This window comes from Thunnus maccoyii, chromosome 8 (genome assembly GCF_910596095.1).
Source record: "Thunnus maccoyii chromosome 8, fThuMac1.1, whole genome shotgun sequence".
NCBI lineage: Eukaryota > Metazoa > Chordata > Actinopteri > Scombriformes > Scombridae > Thunnus > Thunnus maccoyii.
This window is the reverse complement of record NC_056540.1, coordinates 16285034-16300655: the sequence shown is the minus strand read 5'-3', so window position 1 is coordinate 16300655 and position 15622 is coordinate 16285034. Positions and strand designations below refer to the sequence as shown.

The 15622-nt window shown below is 42.2% G+C and overlaps 2 protein-coding genes across 3 annotated transcripts in view; one reads left to right on the top strand and one right to left on the bottom strand.

Moving 5' to 3' along the window:
• Positions 1 to 15622, top strand: part of fgf18a (fibroblast growth factor 18a) — a 112566-nt gene that overhangs the window by 55696 nt on the left and 41248 nt on the right. The window lies entirely within an intron of this gene.
• Positions 3904 to 10185, bottom strand: si:ch73-233f7.1 (uncharacterized protein LOC100537710 homolog). Of its 2 annotated transcripts, XM_042419831.1 has the most exons (4): positions 7571 to 10185; positions 5029 to 5087; positions 4748 to 4875; positions 3904 to 4432 (listed from the first exon to the last, which is right to left on the bottom strand). In XM_042419831.1, exons 1-4 carry the CDS (start codon positions 10091 to 10093, stop codon positions 4128 to 4130), a joined length of 3015 nt encoding a protein of 1004 aa, XP_042275765.1. In that variant the 5' UTR covers positions 10094 to 10185; the 3' UTR covers positions 3904 to 4127. The 2 variants fall into 2 exon arrangements, with proteins under 2 accessions (XP_042275765.1, XP_042275766.1); XM_042419832.1 differs by lacking the exons at positions 3904 to 4432; positions 4748 to 4875; positions 5029 to 5087 and having other exon boundaries at positions 7589 to 7676; positions 7775 to 10185.

The window sequence follows — 15622 nt, the reverse complement described above, 5'->3', positions numbered from 1 at the left end:
CCAAAGTCTCCACAATCAGCCTTTCTCTTTGAAAACAGAGAATCATAATCAATCATTGGCAGTGACATACACTTGTAAACAAATAACAAAACTGAACTTCTCACAATTGTAAACAAATGACAAAACTGAACTTCTCACACTTGTAAACAAATAACAAAACTGAACCTCTCAGAAATTAACCCTTTGTTTTCCACATGTAGCATTTGTCAACCAGACTGCACAACTGTTGGCAAATAGGGAGCCATCTCCAAGGATGTCCTTTGTATATGACTGTGATTCACTGCTATATGTTCCAGTACATTTCAGATTACTTGATCAAAATAGGACCTGCAAATTTCCAGCTGTGATATATGTAAATGACTGCAATGACATTTTCCCCTTATCGTGATTTTAGTCAAATTCAACTGATAAGAGAATATATGATTAAAAACTTCCAGCAATCACACTATTCTCAGTTTACTACAAACAAGGCACAATTTTGTAGTTTTCAATGTACCAAAAATACAGCAGGAAACGTCCATGGGAGGACACTGTGGGTTGAGAGCAGTTAATAAAATCACCAAGATCTAACTGATCACCAATAAAACAATAAAACTCTTCAAGAACACTCAGAGTTGTATCCATAGAGTTGTAAATCCAGAGTTGTAGTTACCTTCCAGCGTCACTTGGTGGCAATAACGCACCAGGTTTGACTGTAGTGGCTCAGCTGAAGTCATTAGTTACATTAACAGCACCTGCAACAATCACACCAATTAAACAGCTGTGTTGTTTTTACAATGTTATAAGGTCAGAACACTCACACAAACATTTAGTACAGCACCTGTAGCTTAGATACATACCTGGGGAAAATGGTTTACATCTAAATGTACTAAATGTTCAGCAGGTTATTATGGAAATGGCAGTGAGTGATGAGTCACAGCTCATCACCCTCCATTTCATCGAGTCTTCGTGTTTTGTTTTCTCTTAACTTCTCTTTGCCTTCTCTCTCTCTCTCTCTCTCTCTCTCTCTCTCTCTCTCTCTCACTCTCACTCACTCACTCACTCACTCACTCACTCACTCACTCACTCACTCACTCACTCACACACACACACACACACACACACACACACCATACCATCCCATACCAAGAATAGGGCAGTGATTCGCACATGTTATCTGAATATGCATGTGCAAGATGTGCAGTAAATGTGTCATATTAATTTAGATGTGTTTGTTCTATTTTAATATTAAAGGGAGTTTAGAAGCAGAGTCTTGATTTGATGATTAACGGTCAATACTACTAATGCTCTGCTATTGCATTTTGCTTTATGGGTGTCTGTCTCATAAAAGAAAAAGGAGAGAAGAGAACTCTCTTGTTTGTTTGATTTTCCTTCCCACAAATACATTAAGCCAGTCTCCCTTTATTATCTGACGTTGTTTTGGTTTACGTCATTGTAAACTCAGGGAGTGTGGGTCTGGGGTCTAAGACTTTCAACCTGGCTGTCTGTTGTGCAGTGACTCTTACTCAATGATGCCCTCTGCTGGATAAATCTGTTGCCAGGCCGGTTATCAACTCTAACCATATTTATCTATAATTTCTCATGCTGTGATGTAAATGGCTACTGTATACTTCTACTCAACTATTACAGAGTAAAATATTGTACTTTTTTACTCCACTACAATTATTTGACAGCTACAGTGGCTGGTTTCTTTGCAGATTTGAGATGTTACATACAAAACACATGAGGGATTATTGTAGATTAAAGTAATAATGATAATAATAATAATGATAATACACTTAATTTATATAGCACAATTCATGCATAAAATGCAGCACAAAGTGGTAAACATAAAAGCAGACAGTAAAAGCATTTATGACACAACAAAAACAAGGAAAAATTAAATTTGAAAAAATAAAGATAGTACCCCACAGAATATAAAGCAATTAAATTGAGCTCTACCTCGAGCAGCATTAGAACATTAAAATGCTTTTTGCACATCAATGCATCAGTAATCCAATAATATAGCACATAATAATATAATACATAGTCTTACACTCACAGGGGACATTTTTTCAGTATAATGAAAACTTTTATTGTTAATACTTTAAGTGCATTTTGCTGTTTATACTTTTATATCTACTTAAATAACTTTTTCAGTGTAAGACCTTTACTCTTTACTGCTATTTTTACATTGTTACATCGCTACTTTTACTTCGGAAAAGGATTTGAATACTTCTTCACTCCTGGCCGTAAATTAAACAGTACCTCTACCCTAGGAAAATACTTTATTTATTGTGTGTGTGCGTGCGAGGAGAATGAGAGGTCCCTCCAAAACCTGAAGTCCAACATGCACTAGTCCTCATAGAATGGCATTAGATGTGCCCTCTGGTGGATGACTGAAGAAACTGCAGGTGGCCATAAAAGAACCACTGGTCAGAACAATTTCAGCACCATGGCAATGGACAGCTCCCACTCCGAATGACCAGCAAGGTTAAAGGCTGTGAAATGACACGAGATGCCCTGTATTGAGAGTTGTGTTGCTGAAACAGAAGATACTGGAAGATTTTATCCCTTTAACGTTTATAATTTCTCCATTTTCTGCACAATAATTTCACTACAACCGCTGAGTGTACAAGAAACTGACATTTGTGTTTTTGTTTTGATCTCCAGGTGTAGACATATACAGGAATTTAATGTTTCTAAATGTTTTATTTAATGGTCTTAAATAACTTTTTTTTACTTAAAAGTTGCGTGACAGAGTAAGAAAATCCAACACCTCTATTGTAGGAACAGAGCACCATCCCTCACTCATCTGAAAGTAAGCCAAGCTGACCTAAATACGGCTGCCCCTTCAGCCGTCCCTGTGGATCACCTTACCGCAGAGAAGGTTAGCCTGCTCCTCTCCATGCTCTCTGCGGACACCGTTTCTTTATTAACAGAATTATTTTCAATCTGAGCCATACGACGACCTAATTACCCTGCTCATTTCTGGCCAGTGGCCAGCTCTCATCTGTTGATGGCAGGAACTAATTCCCTGAGAAGTAAGATGTAAAAGGGCACATAGAGAGAAGCCACAGCCCCCTTAGCTCACATCCAGGTGTGGCATTTGCAGCTGAGCACCCCCTCCCCTGACGCTTGTATTCGTGTTCGTGGTCTTAATTAAAGTGATATTTCGAGAGAGGAGGTTCTGTTTGTTCAGTTAATGAACCCCACTATTCTCTGCGGGCAAATGGAAATGCAAGCACTCCAATTACCATATGTTAGCATTTTACTGTGTTTATTCCTCACCGTGGAAAACAGCTTACCAAGGCGAAAAGCTTTCCGCCCTTGTAAGAGTAGCTCTGGAACTTTTTCACCCCAAAATAATTGACTCAAGCTAATTAAACATAGATCTAGGAAAGTTACATCTAAATGCTTTACGCATGTAGATCGACCGAGTCTGTGTATGAGTGGGTGCGTGTGTCAGTGCGCGTGGGTCGGGTTAGGGCCGTGAGTTTTATGAGTTAGAGCAGACCACACATGCATTTTTTAGAGACATAAGAAAGACCATATGGAAAAAATACTTTATTTTCATAAATGTATACAGTACGTGTGTAGGGACAATTCCCCGTCTTTACAGTAGTCTGCGTCATGTTGCAGCTTGCATATACATTATCATAATGTTTGTCATATTCACACAAGCTCTGTTAGCAAACACACATACAAAAAAACATTTTCTTTTCATAAAACTTAAAAATATAAATTCATACAGATGTGCAAAATTATTGTCCACTTATGCTTTTTAATACATTTTGGATGTAACAACTGCAGCTCCAGTTTGATTGTCTAAAAAATAATAAGAGTAGCAATAATAATAATAATAATAATAATAATAATAATAATAATAATAATAATAATAATAATAATAGGCAGACGCATACATTGACCATGTTGCAGTGGCATTTTACATAAATAGCCATCCAACTTCATTTCCCATCAGCACTTTTGCTGAAATGAATTGTTCATTCATCATTTCTCTTGAACTGCTCGTCCTCTGTATCCTCTCGCATTTGTTCATTAATTTATGTACTGAATGGTTTCTTCTTCTGTTTTTCATATGAGTCCATCCATCACTCTAATCATCCATTCAGACAGTCATTGAAAAATCAGTCATTGTACAGGTCATTATTTATAATTGCAGCCTCTCCCTGGGGAGACATCTGAAGGCGCCGCTTCTTGCCGAAGGTGGAGAAGGAGTTGTGGACGTCCAGCTCACTCCGCTGTACAGCGGGCCTCAGGGTGCAGAAGCCTGATGGTGTCCCAGGGATGTACACGTTATGGTGATAGTCAGGCGGCGGATGTGGGTGAGGGTGGGGTGGGATCGATGGCTGCTGCTGTTGGGGAGGAGGTGTGCACCGAGGAGTCCAGGGACGAGAGGGGACTCCACTGGTTGAGGGAGACATCTTATAGTCTGTAGTGTGAGATAGGTGAGGAGAGAGGAAGCCATTATACAATATTGACTTTCTAGTGCTACTTTCATTTGCATAGCTCTTATGTAAAACAAGGTTCAGTGCCCGGCATTAGAGACAATAAACAATGACGTGCAAAAAAGGAAGAGGTCAGCAGTGAAAATACAAAAACGAGATGAGGTAAACAAACTTATAAATGGAACAACAAAGGGAAACAGAACATGATTACATAAAAGCATTTAGGTATGCGGTGTAAATGTGAAATGTGTGTAGTCATGATGAAAGCGGTTTGCAGTTCAATAGGATTGCCCTCTTACCTTTCATGCCTCTCATGTGAGTACCCCAGGTCCAGTACTGTCCAGGTCCCATGGAGGTGACATAGTTTTCTGGGTCTGCATGCATGGCCTTACGCATGAGGGTGCCGTCCATGTTGATTGAGTTGTAACTGCAAAAACAAACAAAAAAAAAAAACAGAAAGCCACCTGACTGTTATTACAACATACTCGTGTATGTAAATGCGATCTCTACATCCATATTAACATGTTTTTGACAGAAAACACAGTGTAAAAGTGAAAAGGTCAAAGGTCAGAGATGTTACCTTTTAATGGAGGAATTCTGATTCTTTGTGAGAGTCCAGTCTGTGTTTGGCTGCTTCAGCTGCGGAAAAAGGACATGACATTTTCATTGCAACTTACTGAAAATGACAGTACAGTAAATGCACATATTTATACAATGCCGCCGTCCATGTCTGTTATGAATAACATCACCCTTTAAATTAAGTTATATTCAAACCAGTTTTGATAGCAAATGACAACTGTTCATTCTGTGCTCTTGAATCACCAGAGGTCAGTGATAATTGACATGAGGAGCAGTCTGTCATTGTCTTTGCCCTGAAATAGAGACATGATTCTTCCCGGATGGATCGCGGCTGCCGCCCTGTGGAGGTCTGGCGGAACATAATTTTTAAGGTGGCGTTGCCTCCATCTTCGACTCGCCTGTCACTTAGTTTTGCTTTTATCTTCTGTGGCGCTGTGGGAGGGGTGAAGGAGAGCACCCGAGTGATATTTATTCTGAGTCTGAGTCTCATAGTATGGATTCCACGCTCTATTAATTCACGTAAAGTTGTTAACAAGGAGAATGCGACGTAAGCGTATTATTAGAATCGGTATTCAAAATACACTCCTCGCCAACTACGCTACAAAACCAATTAGAACCCCACCGGGATGAAACGAAACATGATTTTAATCTTCAAAGGGAAACCGTGCCAGGGAGAAAATTAAGAAAATTACACACGTCATTGTTTTGTGGATTTTATGCATCATTTTACATTAATATTTGCCTGATGCTCCTCGAGCAAGGTTTTTAATTAAAAGTCTCATAGAGAGCCTTGAAAAGTTTGAGCTCCTTGCAGCTGTATATGCACAGCCGCGCATACACGTGCGCGCACCTGTCCACGCTTGAGTGTGTGTATAATCTCTCTTTTCACCTTCAATTCATCAGTTTATGCGGGCCCATGTACTTGCTTTGCGTAATGCTCAAATAGTTTCATCTGTCTTTGAGACTGAATGTGTCACTGTCGACCTCAAGACGACTCATGTGGGTGCGCTGAGGGACACCACCGGGTGAATTAGAGGAGCCAATTAACGACAGGAAGGACACTTTCTCCTGAAGGAGCGTAGCTGCTGGCAGAACAATCCCCGTGACCTCGAAATCCCTCTTGTGGCCAGAGGTGTATGTGCCAGTGACCGGGCTGACATTTCTCAGTCTGCCTGGTGGAGTCTGGCATCAAGGCTGTGAGTCTTTGTCCCTCTGCGTTTTGATGAAAACAGGGAGACGACAATGAGCAATGCGTGTATATTTACGGTCTGCTGCCCCGTCTGTTGGAATTAGAAAACACTGGTTTAGACATCCTGCCTCCTTAAATTCCCTCTCTCCTTATCTCCTTCCTTCCCCCGTTTTCTATTCCACCCCTCCTCTTCCCCACCCTTGCTCGACAAATATGAATTCACATCTCCCTCCCTCTCTCTCCCTCTCTCTCTCTGTGTCTCCTCGCATTCAGAGGACAACGCCGGGGCCGATCTACACGCGGCCCACGTCTCAGTCCAGCCATGTCCTTGCACACCCCCCCCCCCCCTTCTCCTTGCCCCCTCCCCTCTCGATGTCCTCCCCTGTCTCCCCAAAACCGACCATTTGCCATTTTTCATCAATAATGGACAGCCCTCCCCCCTTGCGAATACGCCACATTGTGTGTAGTATAATGGTTCGGCCGTGCCTGTGCCCTTGAGGCATAGTTAGTGAGGTTATCTGTCCTAGTTGGAGAACAAGAAGGCGTGTTGAAAACCCGACTGGTCGCACAAGAACTGTCTGAACCCAAGGCAAATGAATTCAAACAACTGCCATTCACCTTGTCCATCACGTATAACCTTGACTTTTTGTTCCAACTCAGATAGATGTGCTGGGAGCAGGTTTGTGTGTCAGTGTATAGAAAGTACACGGCAATGACACTGGAAGATGGAGACATTAATCTCGCAGGTCACAATCTATTCAAATAAAGTTTATGAATTATTATTAGAAGCTTTTATGCCCCCACATTTAAAATGTTTTTGTGTCGTGAAGGCAGCTGAAAATGTCCACAAGACTGAATACGGGAGTCAACTTCTTCAATCTCCTCTTCCTCTCGCACAGTAATTAATATCTCACTTCATTCTGTACGGATGATAAGACACGGTATGCACATGGCATACGCTCCTTAGAAGACAGAGCTTTACTCTTCCATTAACGTGTCAATTAAAATGTAATCTCACATCGTCTCGTTTCATTTCCCGGGTGCAGAGCGTTACCATCAACTGTACAATTAGGATAAATTATTGCCATGATTATAAAAACAGTGGAGACGGCATTAATGTGTAAAACACTCATTAATAAGAGACGGAGAGAATAAAACAATGGCTTTGCTCAGTTTTTCTCTCAAGTTGAGTTTAAACCTGGCTGATGTGCGTGATGTGACCTTCATGGGAGAATGTCACAGTCTAGATTCTTATCAGATAGAAAACTGACACGGATCTTGTTGTGGCGGTGAGTGATACAGGCAGATTTAAATGAACTCTGGCGTCTTATACTATACACCGATTTCACTGTACCTCATTGGGGGTAGTTGCTCCGTTGTTCACAGATGCGCTCCGGCTTTGCGCGTTCCACGAGTTTTCTGCGCTCTTCGCCTCATTGTTCCTCGGCGTGCTACCTGGGCTGCACGGCTTCAGAAACATAAAGTCACTTTTGGCAGATTCGGGGGTCAGGCACACTTTATAACAATATGACTGAGAGAGACTGCTGTTTCCATTCACCTCCATACAGTTCGTGGGCACTTTAGCCGCGGATGAAATCTGCAGGTTGAGGTTGGATTTTTTGAACACCTCTGGGGGCGGCTCAGGCTGAAACCCCCCGCAACAGCAGCAGGCGAACGGGGGGAGGTTGTACCCGCTGATGGTTTCTCTGTCCTTGTAGCACTTAACCGCAGCCAGCACGATAATAGCCACCAGGAATATTAAAGATATTGTGCTCAGTGACACGATCAAGTAGAGAGCGAGGTTTGACGGGGGCTGTGGGCTGAGTGTGAGGTCTCCGAAATCTGACAGCGACTCGGGCACGCTGTCTACCACTGTGAGGACAATGGACACGGTGGCGGAGAGCGGCGGCTGCCCGTTGTCCTTGACTAATATTACTAGTCTTTGTCTTGTTGCGTCTTTTTCCACTAACCGGCGAATAGTCCTGATTTCTCCCGTGTACAGAGCCACACTGAACAGCCCCGGATCTGTAGCCTGCAACACCTGATAGGACAGCCGGGAGTTTTGCCCTGCGTCAGCGTCTAACGCTGTTATTTTCGTTACCAGATAGCCAGCGTCTACTGACCGCGGAACCACCTCTGTGGCCACGGTGCCGTTTTTGGGCAGCGGGGACACAATAATTGGTGCGTTGTCGTTCTGGTCCAAAACAAAGACGTTGACAGTGACATTACTGGCGAGAGGAGGGAAACCGGCATCCTGCGCCTGTACCAGAATCTGAAAGTTTCTAAGTTGCTCATAATCAAAAGAGCGCAGTGCGTAGATATTGCCGTTGTCAGAGTTGATGGAGACATAAGTGGACACTGGCATACCCTGAATCTGACCCTCGAGAATAGAGTAAGACAGATAGGCGTTCTGGTTAGAATCGGGGTCGAATGCAGTTACAGAGCAAATGGAAGCGCCCGGGGCATTATTCTCGGTCACATAAACTGTGTATGAAGGTTGAGAGAACCGCGGGGGGTTGTCATTAATGTCAGACACTTGAACGAGGATGGTTTTCCTGGTGGAGAGCGAAGGAGAGCCCAAGTCGCGGGCTGTGAGAGTGATATTGTATTCGGACACCGCTTCTCTGTCTAAATACTCGCTTGTCACCAGAGTGTAATAGTTTTTAAAGGATGAGTGGAGCTGAAAGGGAACATTGCTCGGAATTTGGCAGTCAACATTCCCGTTCTCTCCCGAGTCCCGGTCCATGACACTGATAACAGCTATCACCGTGCCCGGTGGCGCGTCTTCCTGGACAGGCGTGGACACTGATGTGAGGATGACTTCGGGCGCGTTGTCATTCACATCCAGGATGTCTACCAGTACTTTACTGTGCACCGCCACAGCCGAAGGTCCCCTGTCTTTCGCCTGTACATACAGTTCATATACACTGGCTTTCTCATAGTCCACAACGCCCTTCACTCTGATTTCACCCGTGTACGGGTCCACGCTGAACAGTTCACGCACCTTGAGTGGTGCGTGCCCACTAAACGCGTAGGTCACCTCCCCATTCGAGCCCTCATCCAGGTCTGTGGCGTTCAGCTTCAGCACCAGCGTCCCCCTCGGTGCGTTCTCCACCAGGCTCGCCCGGTAAACTGAACGATCAAACACGGGCACGTTATCGTTTGCGTCTAACACTGTAATAGTTATCAATGCTGTCCCAGAGCGTTCCGGTGACCCCCCGTCATAGGCGGTCAGAACCATTTCGTGCTTTTTCTGCTGTTCCCGGTCCAGTGGGGTGTCCAGCACGAGCTCAGCAAACTTGCTTCCGTCGTTGCGCGTCTGGATATTCAGTACGAAGTGCTCGTTTGCGCTTAGCTGGTAGGAGCGCAGAGAGTTGGTGCCCACGTCCTGGTCCTGTGCGCTCTCCAACGGGAAACAGGAGCCGGGCGCAGCCGACTCTGTGATGTCAAGATTAAACTCGCTCCATGGGAAACTGGGCGAGTTGTCATTTACATCTAAAATCTCCACTTCCACTCTGTACAGTTCTAATGGGTTTTCAATAACCACTTGTAAGTGTAAAAAACAGCTCGGGCTTCGTTCACAAAGCTCCTCTCTATCTATTTTTTCGTTGACGAAGAGGATGCCATTCTCCAAGTTCACTTCTAAATACTGCTTCTTTGCACCGGAGACTATACGGAAGCGACGGGCTGACAGCTTAGCCACATCCAAGCCCAGATCTTCGGCGATGTTGCCTACAAAAGCTCCATGTTCCAGCTCCTCGGGAATTGAGTACCGAATTTGCGCTAGAACCAGGTCCACCACACACGCACATAGAAGCAGGCATATAACCAGCCCAGTCACTGGTACCCAACTGCCTCTGGAGAGTCTGTGATCCATTTCAGCGGCGTGCGTAAAATCACCTTACCCAGACATCATTCGCCTCAGAAAAACATTCAGCTGTACAGCTAAAAAGTAAACACAGAAGCAGAGCCTCTTCTCAATGAAAAGTCTTCAGATGTAAGTTTGTAACATCTATGTGTATGGGTAACTTTACCGGATAGTTAAGCTGAGGGAACGGGAGAGGAGAGGAGAGTGAAAGCACCTCTCTCTCTCTGTTGTGCTCCACGCGCAACACCGGTGGTGTGTGAACGGGGGAGGCTCGCGCTTTGATTTTCCAGTGTATTAGACAGTCGGAGGAGCTGGTGGGGAGGCGCGCGCGCGTGTGTGTGTGTGTGAGAAAGAGAGAGAGAGAGAGAGAGAGAGAGAGAGAGAGAGAGAGAGAGAGAGAGAGAGAGAGAGAGATGGAGGGGGTGGACGTAGCTTCTCGCAGCTCCGTATTGGAGAACGCCGACGCGAAGTGCGACTCTAATTACTGTAGACGTTTAACCCTTTCCCATCCTCGTGTCTGTTCCTCTGACCTATTAAAGAGACGAGAAGGCGTAAGTTTGACACCGGACGTCAGAGTCAGATTTGGATTAGGGGATAAATTGTGTTGTGGGTGTCGTTTTCTAGGCTGCATTTAACAGACGAGGATGGACATGGATTTGTCTTGGTGACCACAGTGCCTTAAAGGCCCAGGATGGCAGTGGTAGCCACCATTAGTGTACTTTGATTTATTATAACCTCTATTATAGCTTCAAAAAAGAATAAACTACTTTACCGGGGTTCCACTATTACATGTCGCGATGTAGAAAACAAAAACACACAGAACTAAGCACACTCGCTTTGCCTCAAACGGGCCAGTGGCCACTGCCAGTAGACTACTGGGATTCCATAATGCTTTTTAATGAGGGCCCTTTGAAGATGAATGCCCACATTGCAAAAACAGTCCCATTCATTAATCATCACACACGGAATTAGGTTTTACAAAAAGAATCTTTGATGGTTCCGGATATTCAATTTTAATCAATATTTAAATGAGTGTGAGCTATATTTTGGAGCCTAACATGATTACAGTGACAATCCTGAGCGGGCGACACACTAGTGCAAATACGCATTACACGACTTTAATTCACATAAGCAGGCTCGAACATGTATCAACATAATCAACATAAAAGCAATGTCATAAAGCCTTAATCATACTTGTCTCTAATCAGGTATTATAGCTGGGATTAGATGAAGATCCCACAGGTAATGTGTTGATGACAGAAAAAGGAGCGCGTGCATGCTCGGTGGATGTTTTTGAGGACGTCAGTAGATGAAAGTACAAGCACTGAGCATTATAGTTTTCATGGGACAAAGAGGATAACTCGGGCCTCTTTAGAGTGCGGCACATGTTTGTTCAGATCTAATCTTTTTCCTGTCAATCCTGGTCAGTTAGACAACCACTGAACCAGAGAGAGAGAGAGAGAGAGGGAAAGAGAGAGTGAGTGAGAGAGAGACCAAAGGATGCCTTTGTGAATTCGGGTTCGTCTCCAAACAGACACGAGTGGCATCCTAATGTAAAACGGTGGCTTGAAATCTAAAAGTCTCTTCTTGGGGCTGACGACACAGCCTTACCCCCCTGCGGGCAGCGTTGGGCTTGTTACTAGCTACTAAAAAAGAAGGGGGGAAAGCAAGAGGAAGATGAGAGAGAAAGAACAAGAAACAAATATGCCTACTTCCTGGGGCAGCATTTCTTTTTACACTAGATTTTACTGTTTCTACCACTAAACCCAGTACCAGAGGACTGCATCCTCTGCCGAAAAAAATCGTGGTGATGCTCGGTCCTCTGTGGGAATGATCAGGGATATCTGAAGTTGTTGTGATCTCTTCATTTGAACAAACGGGGCTAGTGGGAATACTTCAACTCGTAGGTCTTTCTGACATTTCTCTTTAATGCAATTGAGAGAATAATGAATGAATTTAGGAGTCAGAGCATGGAGGTGGAAGTTTTTGCATAATTAATCTTCAGCTTGGCATTTAAAGGGGTGATAACAAAGGTCACGATTTATTAACGAAAAACAGTGTTATCAAACGATTAAAATGCTCATCGTGTAAAAACGTTACATAATAAGTATCATTTATACTTTCCCCATGGACAAAAGTTTTCCCCGACCTATATCCTCCAACAAGCAGCCCCCGAAATGCAACACCCTCCCCTTTTCAGGAAAAAACTAAAATCCCCAGGTTTAAATAAGCAGAAAACACAATCTGCTTGCAGACTTAACCTCAAGCAGATGGTTAAGCTTCTCCAGAAATGATTACATTTCTGGAAAAGGAGAAAAAAATCACCACCACCAGTTCCATTGCTTTCCTCTTCTTTTTAATTAACGGAGTGACGGATTAGTGTGCAGCTATCCGGGATCAACCGTTCTCCGACGGAAGAATACAAATGTTTTGTGATAAATAATCCCAAAGCACTCCGGCCGGCGGTCCCTCGGTGCCTGTTACATTAACATGCATTACACGGAGCATTAAGCCGGTCTCATCCGCCCCTATCGCCTCGCTCACCCCATTGTCCGACAGAAAGACAGCCATTACTTTCTCTGAGCTGCCGCTCAACAGCCACCTGACCGTGACCCGTTACTCCACTGTAGTGCGTGACACTTAATGAAAATGTGGCGGATGGTGGATCAAGGATGGTGAAGGACTAATGATTGGAAAGTTTTGAAGTATTCTTTATTCCCTTGAAAGTAAAGTAGCATTTGTTGTCTCTTTTTCAAGGGTTTTCAGTTTACCAGCTGGGCCTATAGGCTGCATATATATTTGATCCACAATGTGCACAATGTGCGGGCCAACAGTCATTTCTTTTTTATTCGTGATCTTGTGGCGCCATCTACTGGTTGTTGACCGATAATGTAAATTGTGTGGAAATAAATATGCACTTTGTAATGACTTCACATCACTCAGCAGCAAGGTTGTGAGCAACTGAAGCAATAAGCAATTGATTTATATTGTTGAGGTTGTCTTCAATCAGTTTAGAAAGCAATAAACATTTATAACATAAATAGCCCAATACAAAACACATTTTTTTTCACCATGTTGGTGTCACAGTTTTAAATATTTTGGAATAAAATTATTACTGATTGTTAATCACTGTATACCAGCTACAAAGGAGAGAATTAGCTGCAGTCTTTCTGCAGACTGCAGTCTGTGTCATTGTTTGAAAAAGAAAGCACTCCTGCATCTCTTGGCAGCCTCGTAAAACCACATTTGATATGGAAAAAATGCTGCCTTTCTCAACCTTGAGTTGTGATTCCACAGTCTGAAAACCACTGAGGAATCATGACTAGATTATGGTGCACCTACTTAACCATTAATATTTGAGTCTCTCAAGTCATCAAAGAGTCTCAGACATAAAAAACTTTTAAACATAAAAACTTGTCATAGTAATACTGCACTCATCATCCACCATTTTATCTGGCTGAATAAATTTCAATCATGAGAAAACATTGAGAAAAACTAATGTGTTTCAGCCCTCAGTCTTCATTGGGCTCATTTGGGAAAACATACTCAAAGTGCAATATTGAACGACATATGAAGTCTGTTCTGCAATGTATTTTAAGCAACATGGTATTTACAGATTAAACATATGACAATGAATAACAATCAAAGTGAGAAAGTCATGGTGAGTTACTGATGCTGGATGTGATAATTAGTCTACACTAATCTATGGGAATAAATAGGACTATGATCAAATATTATGTGTCCTCCCAGAATGTACCTCTTACAAGCAAATAACATAATATAAGGGAGACCCAGTAAAACTTAATTAATTGAGATATCCCGAAGAACTCATCAGGATTTGTCCATTAAGTTTCTATAGTTGCCCTCCTTTGTTCCAGTCAGACCATTATTTATTGTCTGCAGTGTAGTTGGAGTTTTCATCTGTGATCTTAGTGCGCCATCTACTGGATCATCATGACAGCTGCTGTACAATATACCATACAATGTTTATGCTGTAAATATTCTGTAATCAGATTAGTCTGATTCAGTTACCCCCGTGTTTGTCTTTGTTCAGACAGAAACAGAAATATAAATCTTAATAGCCTCATCTTTTTTCTTTTTAATATCATTTTATGTAGGTTATATTTTCATTTATTATACGTGCTATTTTCCTGTTAAACATGTCAGTTTATCTTTATTTATTTCAAAATCATGAAAGCAAATTTGCGGATTCTTCGGGGCACGTGGTTTCAGTTTTAACTCAGCTTATATCAGTCATATCACTATTTCTGCAACAATGACCTTAAAAGATGAAAATAACAGCAGAAGTGAAAATTATTGTTTCAAACCCTGGTCACGAGACATGTTTTTTCTGTTTTGTTTCACAAATGAGAGGCAACCAGTTCACTAAACAGAGCTGCATTATGTAGACCAACAATAAATATTACGTCATGGAGGGCAGATGAAGAGAACTGACTGATGAGGGGCATCTTGTCCTCTAAAGTGTCTTATATCACTATTAGTGTTACTATTACCGGTCATTATAATATTGTTTTATTGCTGCATTATTTATTGGTACCTATTGTTCAGTCTAGTTCATGTTGTTGTTACACACATGTTTATTTTTACAAGATATCTTGTTCTAATCAACTTTTAGGCTTAACATCTGTCCAGGGACCACATATCCAATTCTCTGTTCTGTTGATTAGTAAGAATTCAAAGCTGTACTTGTCCATTATTGAAATCAGTGATTATTAGTTAGCAGTGTGAGGCAGAGCAGAGTATGGGCTCAGCGGTTGGCTTGCAGTGCTGCTGTGGGTTTTGCAGTAGTAATTACATCAGTAGTTGTGATAGTATTTCCCATTCACTGAAATGTCATTTTATTAACTTGTGGTCGTTTTAGCTGCCTTATTTGTCAGCGCTTAGTAGTGTTGTTTTTTTTTTTGTTTGTTTTTGTTTTTTTTACTTTTCCCACTTGATGGACTTAGCCACTTTAAACGAACACTATTCCAGTGGTGAAGAGAAGCTAAGATTATTATAAGGACGCCAGGTTAAAGGGTACAAGGGCACTCTGTCAGTCATTTTGATGGAGACAGACACAGATTTGCTCATGTGGTCTGTTGACGACCCTAAATTTTCATTTTACACAATATGCAAATCTACTGTAACTTTCCTAAAATAATAATAATCTGTTTGTTTTTTCCAGATGACATTAATTACATCATTAATAATGTTTGGAGAAAAAATACATTTTGAAATAAATTTATGTCGGTTGTTTCTTACAGTAGCTTATTCTTTGGGACCCTAGTCGGTAGTCCCTGTATGTTAAATATGTTAGTAGGATAAGAGTTAACAGGAGCTTATCTGTCGGGGAGATAAACCATAATCAAAACAGTAGATTTTAGTCAGATTTAAAGTATACAATACTGGGAAAAGCACATTATATCCAAAAGTCATCTGATGATTCATAATATGGTTTTAATCTCCTATGCTTACACTATCATAATACCCTCGTAGTGGGTTATTTCTCCACAGACTTTTTGTTGTGATAATGAGCTT

Bases quoted from the DNA above. Each gene is read 5' to 3' on its own strand.
- si:ch73-233f7.1 (XM_042419831.1), bottom strand. From the start codon at position 10,093: ATGGATCACAGACTCTCCAGAGGCAGTTGGGTACCAGTGACTGGGCTG. The intron at 5,088-7,570 runs GTACAGTGAAAT...CTTTTTCCGCAG, and splicing joins GAGCAACTACCCCCAATGAG to CTGAAGCAGCCAAACACAGA. The intron at 4,876-5,028 runs GTAACATCTCTG...TTGTTTTTGCAG, and splicing joins CAGAATTCCTCCATTAAAAG to TTACAACTCAATCAACATGG.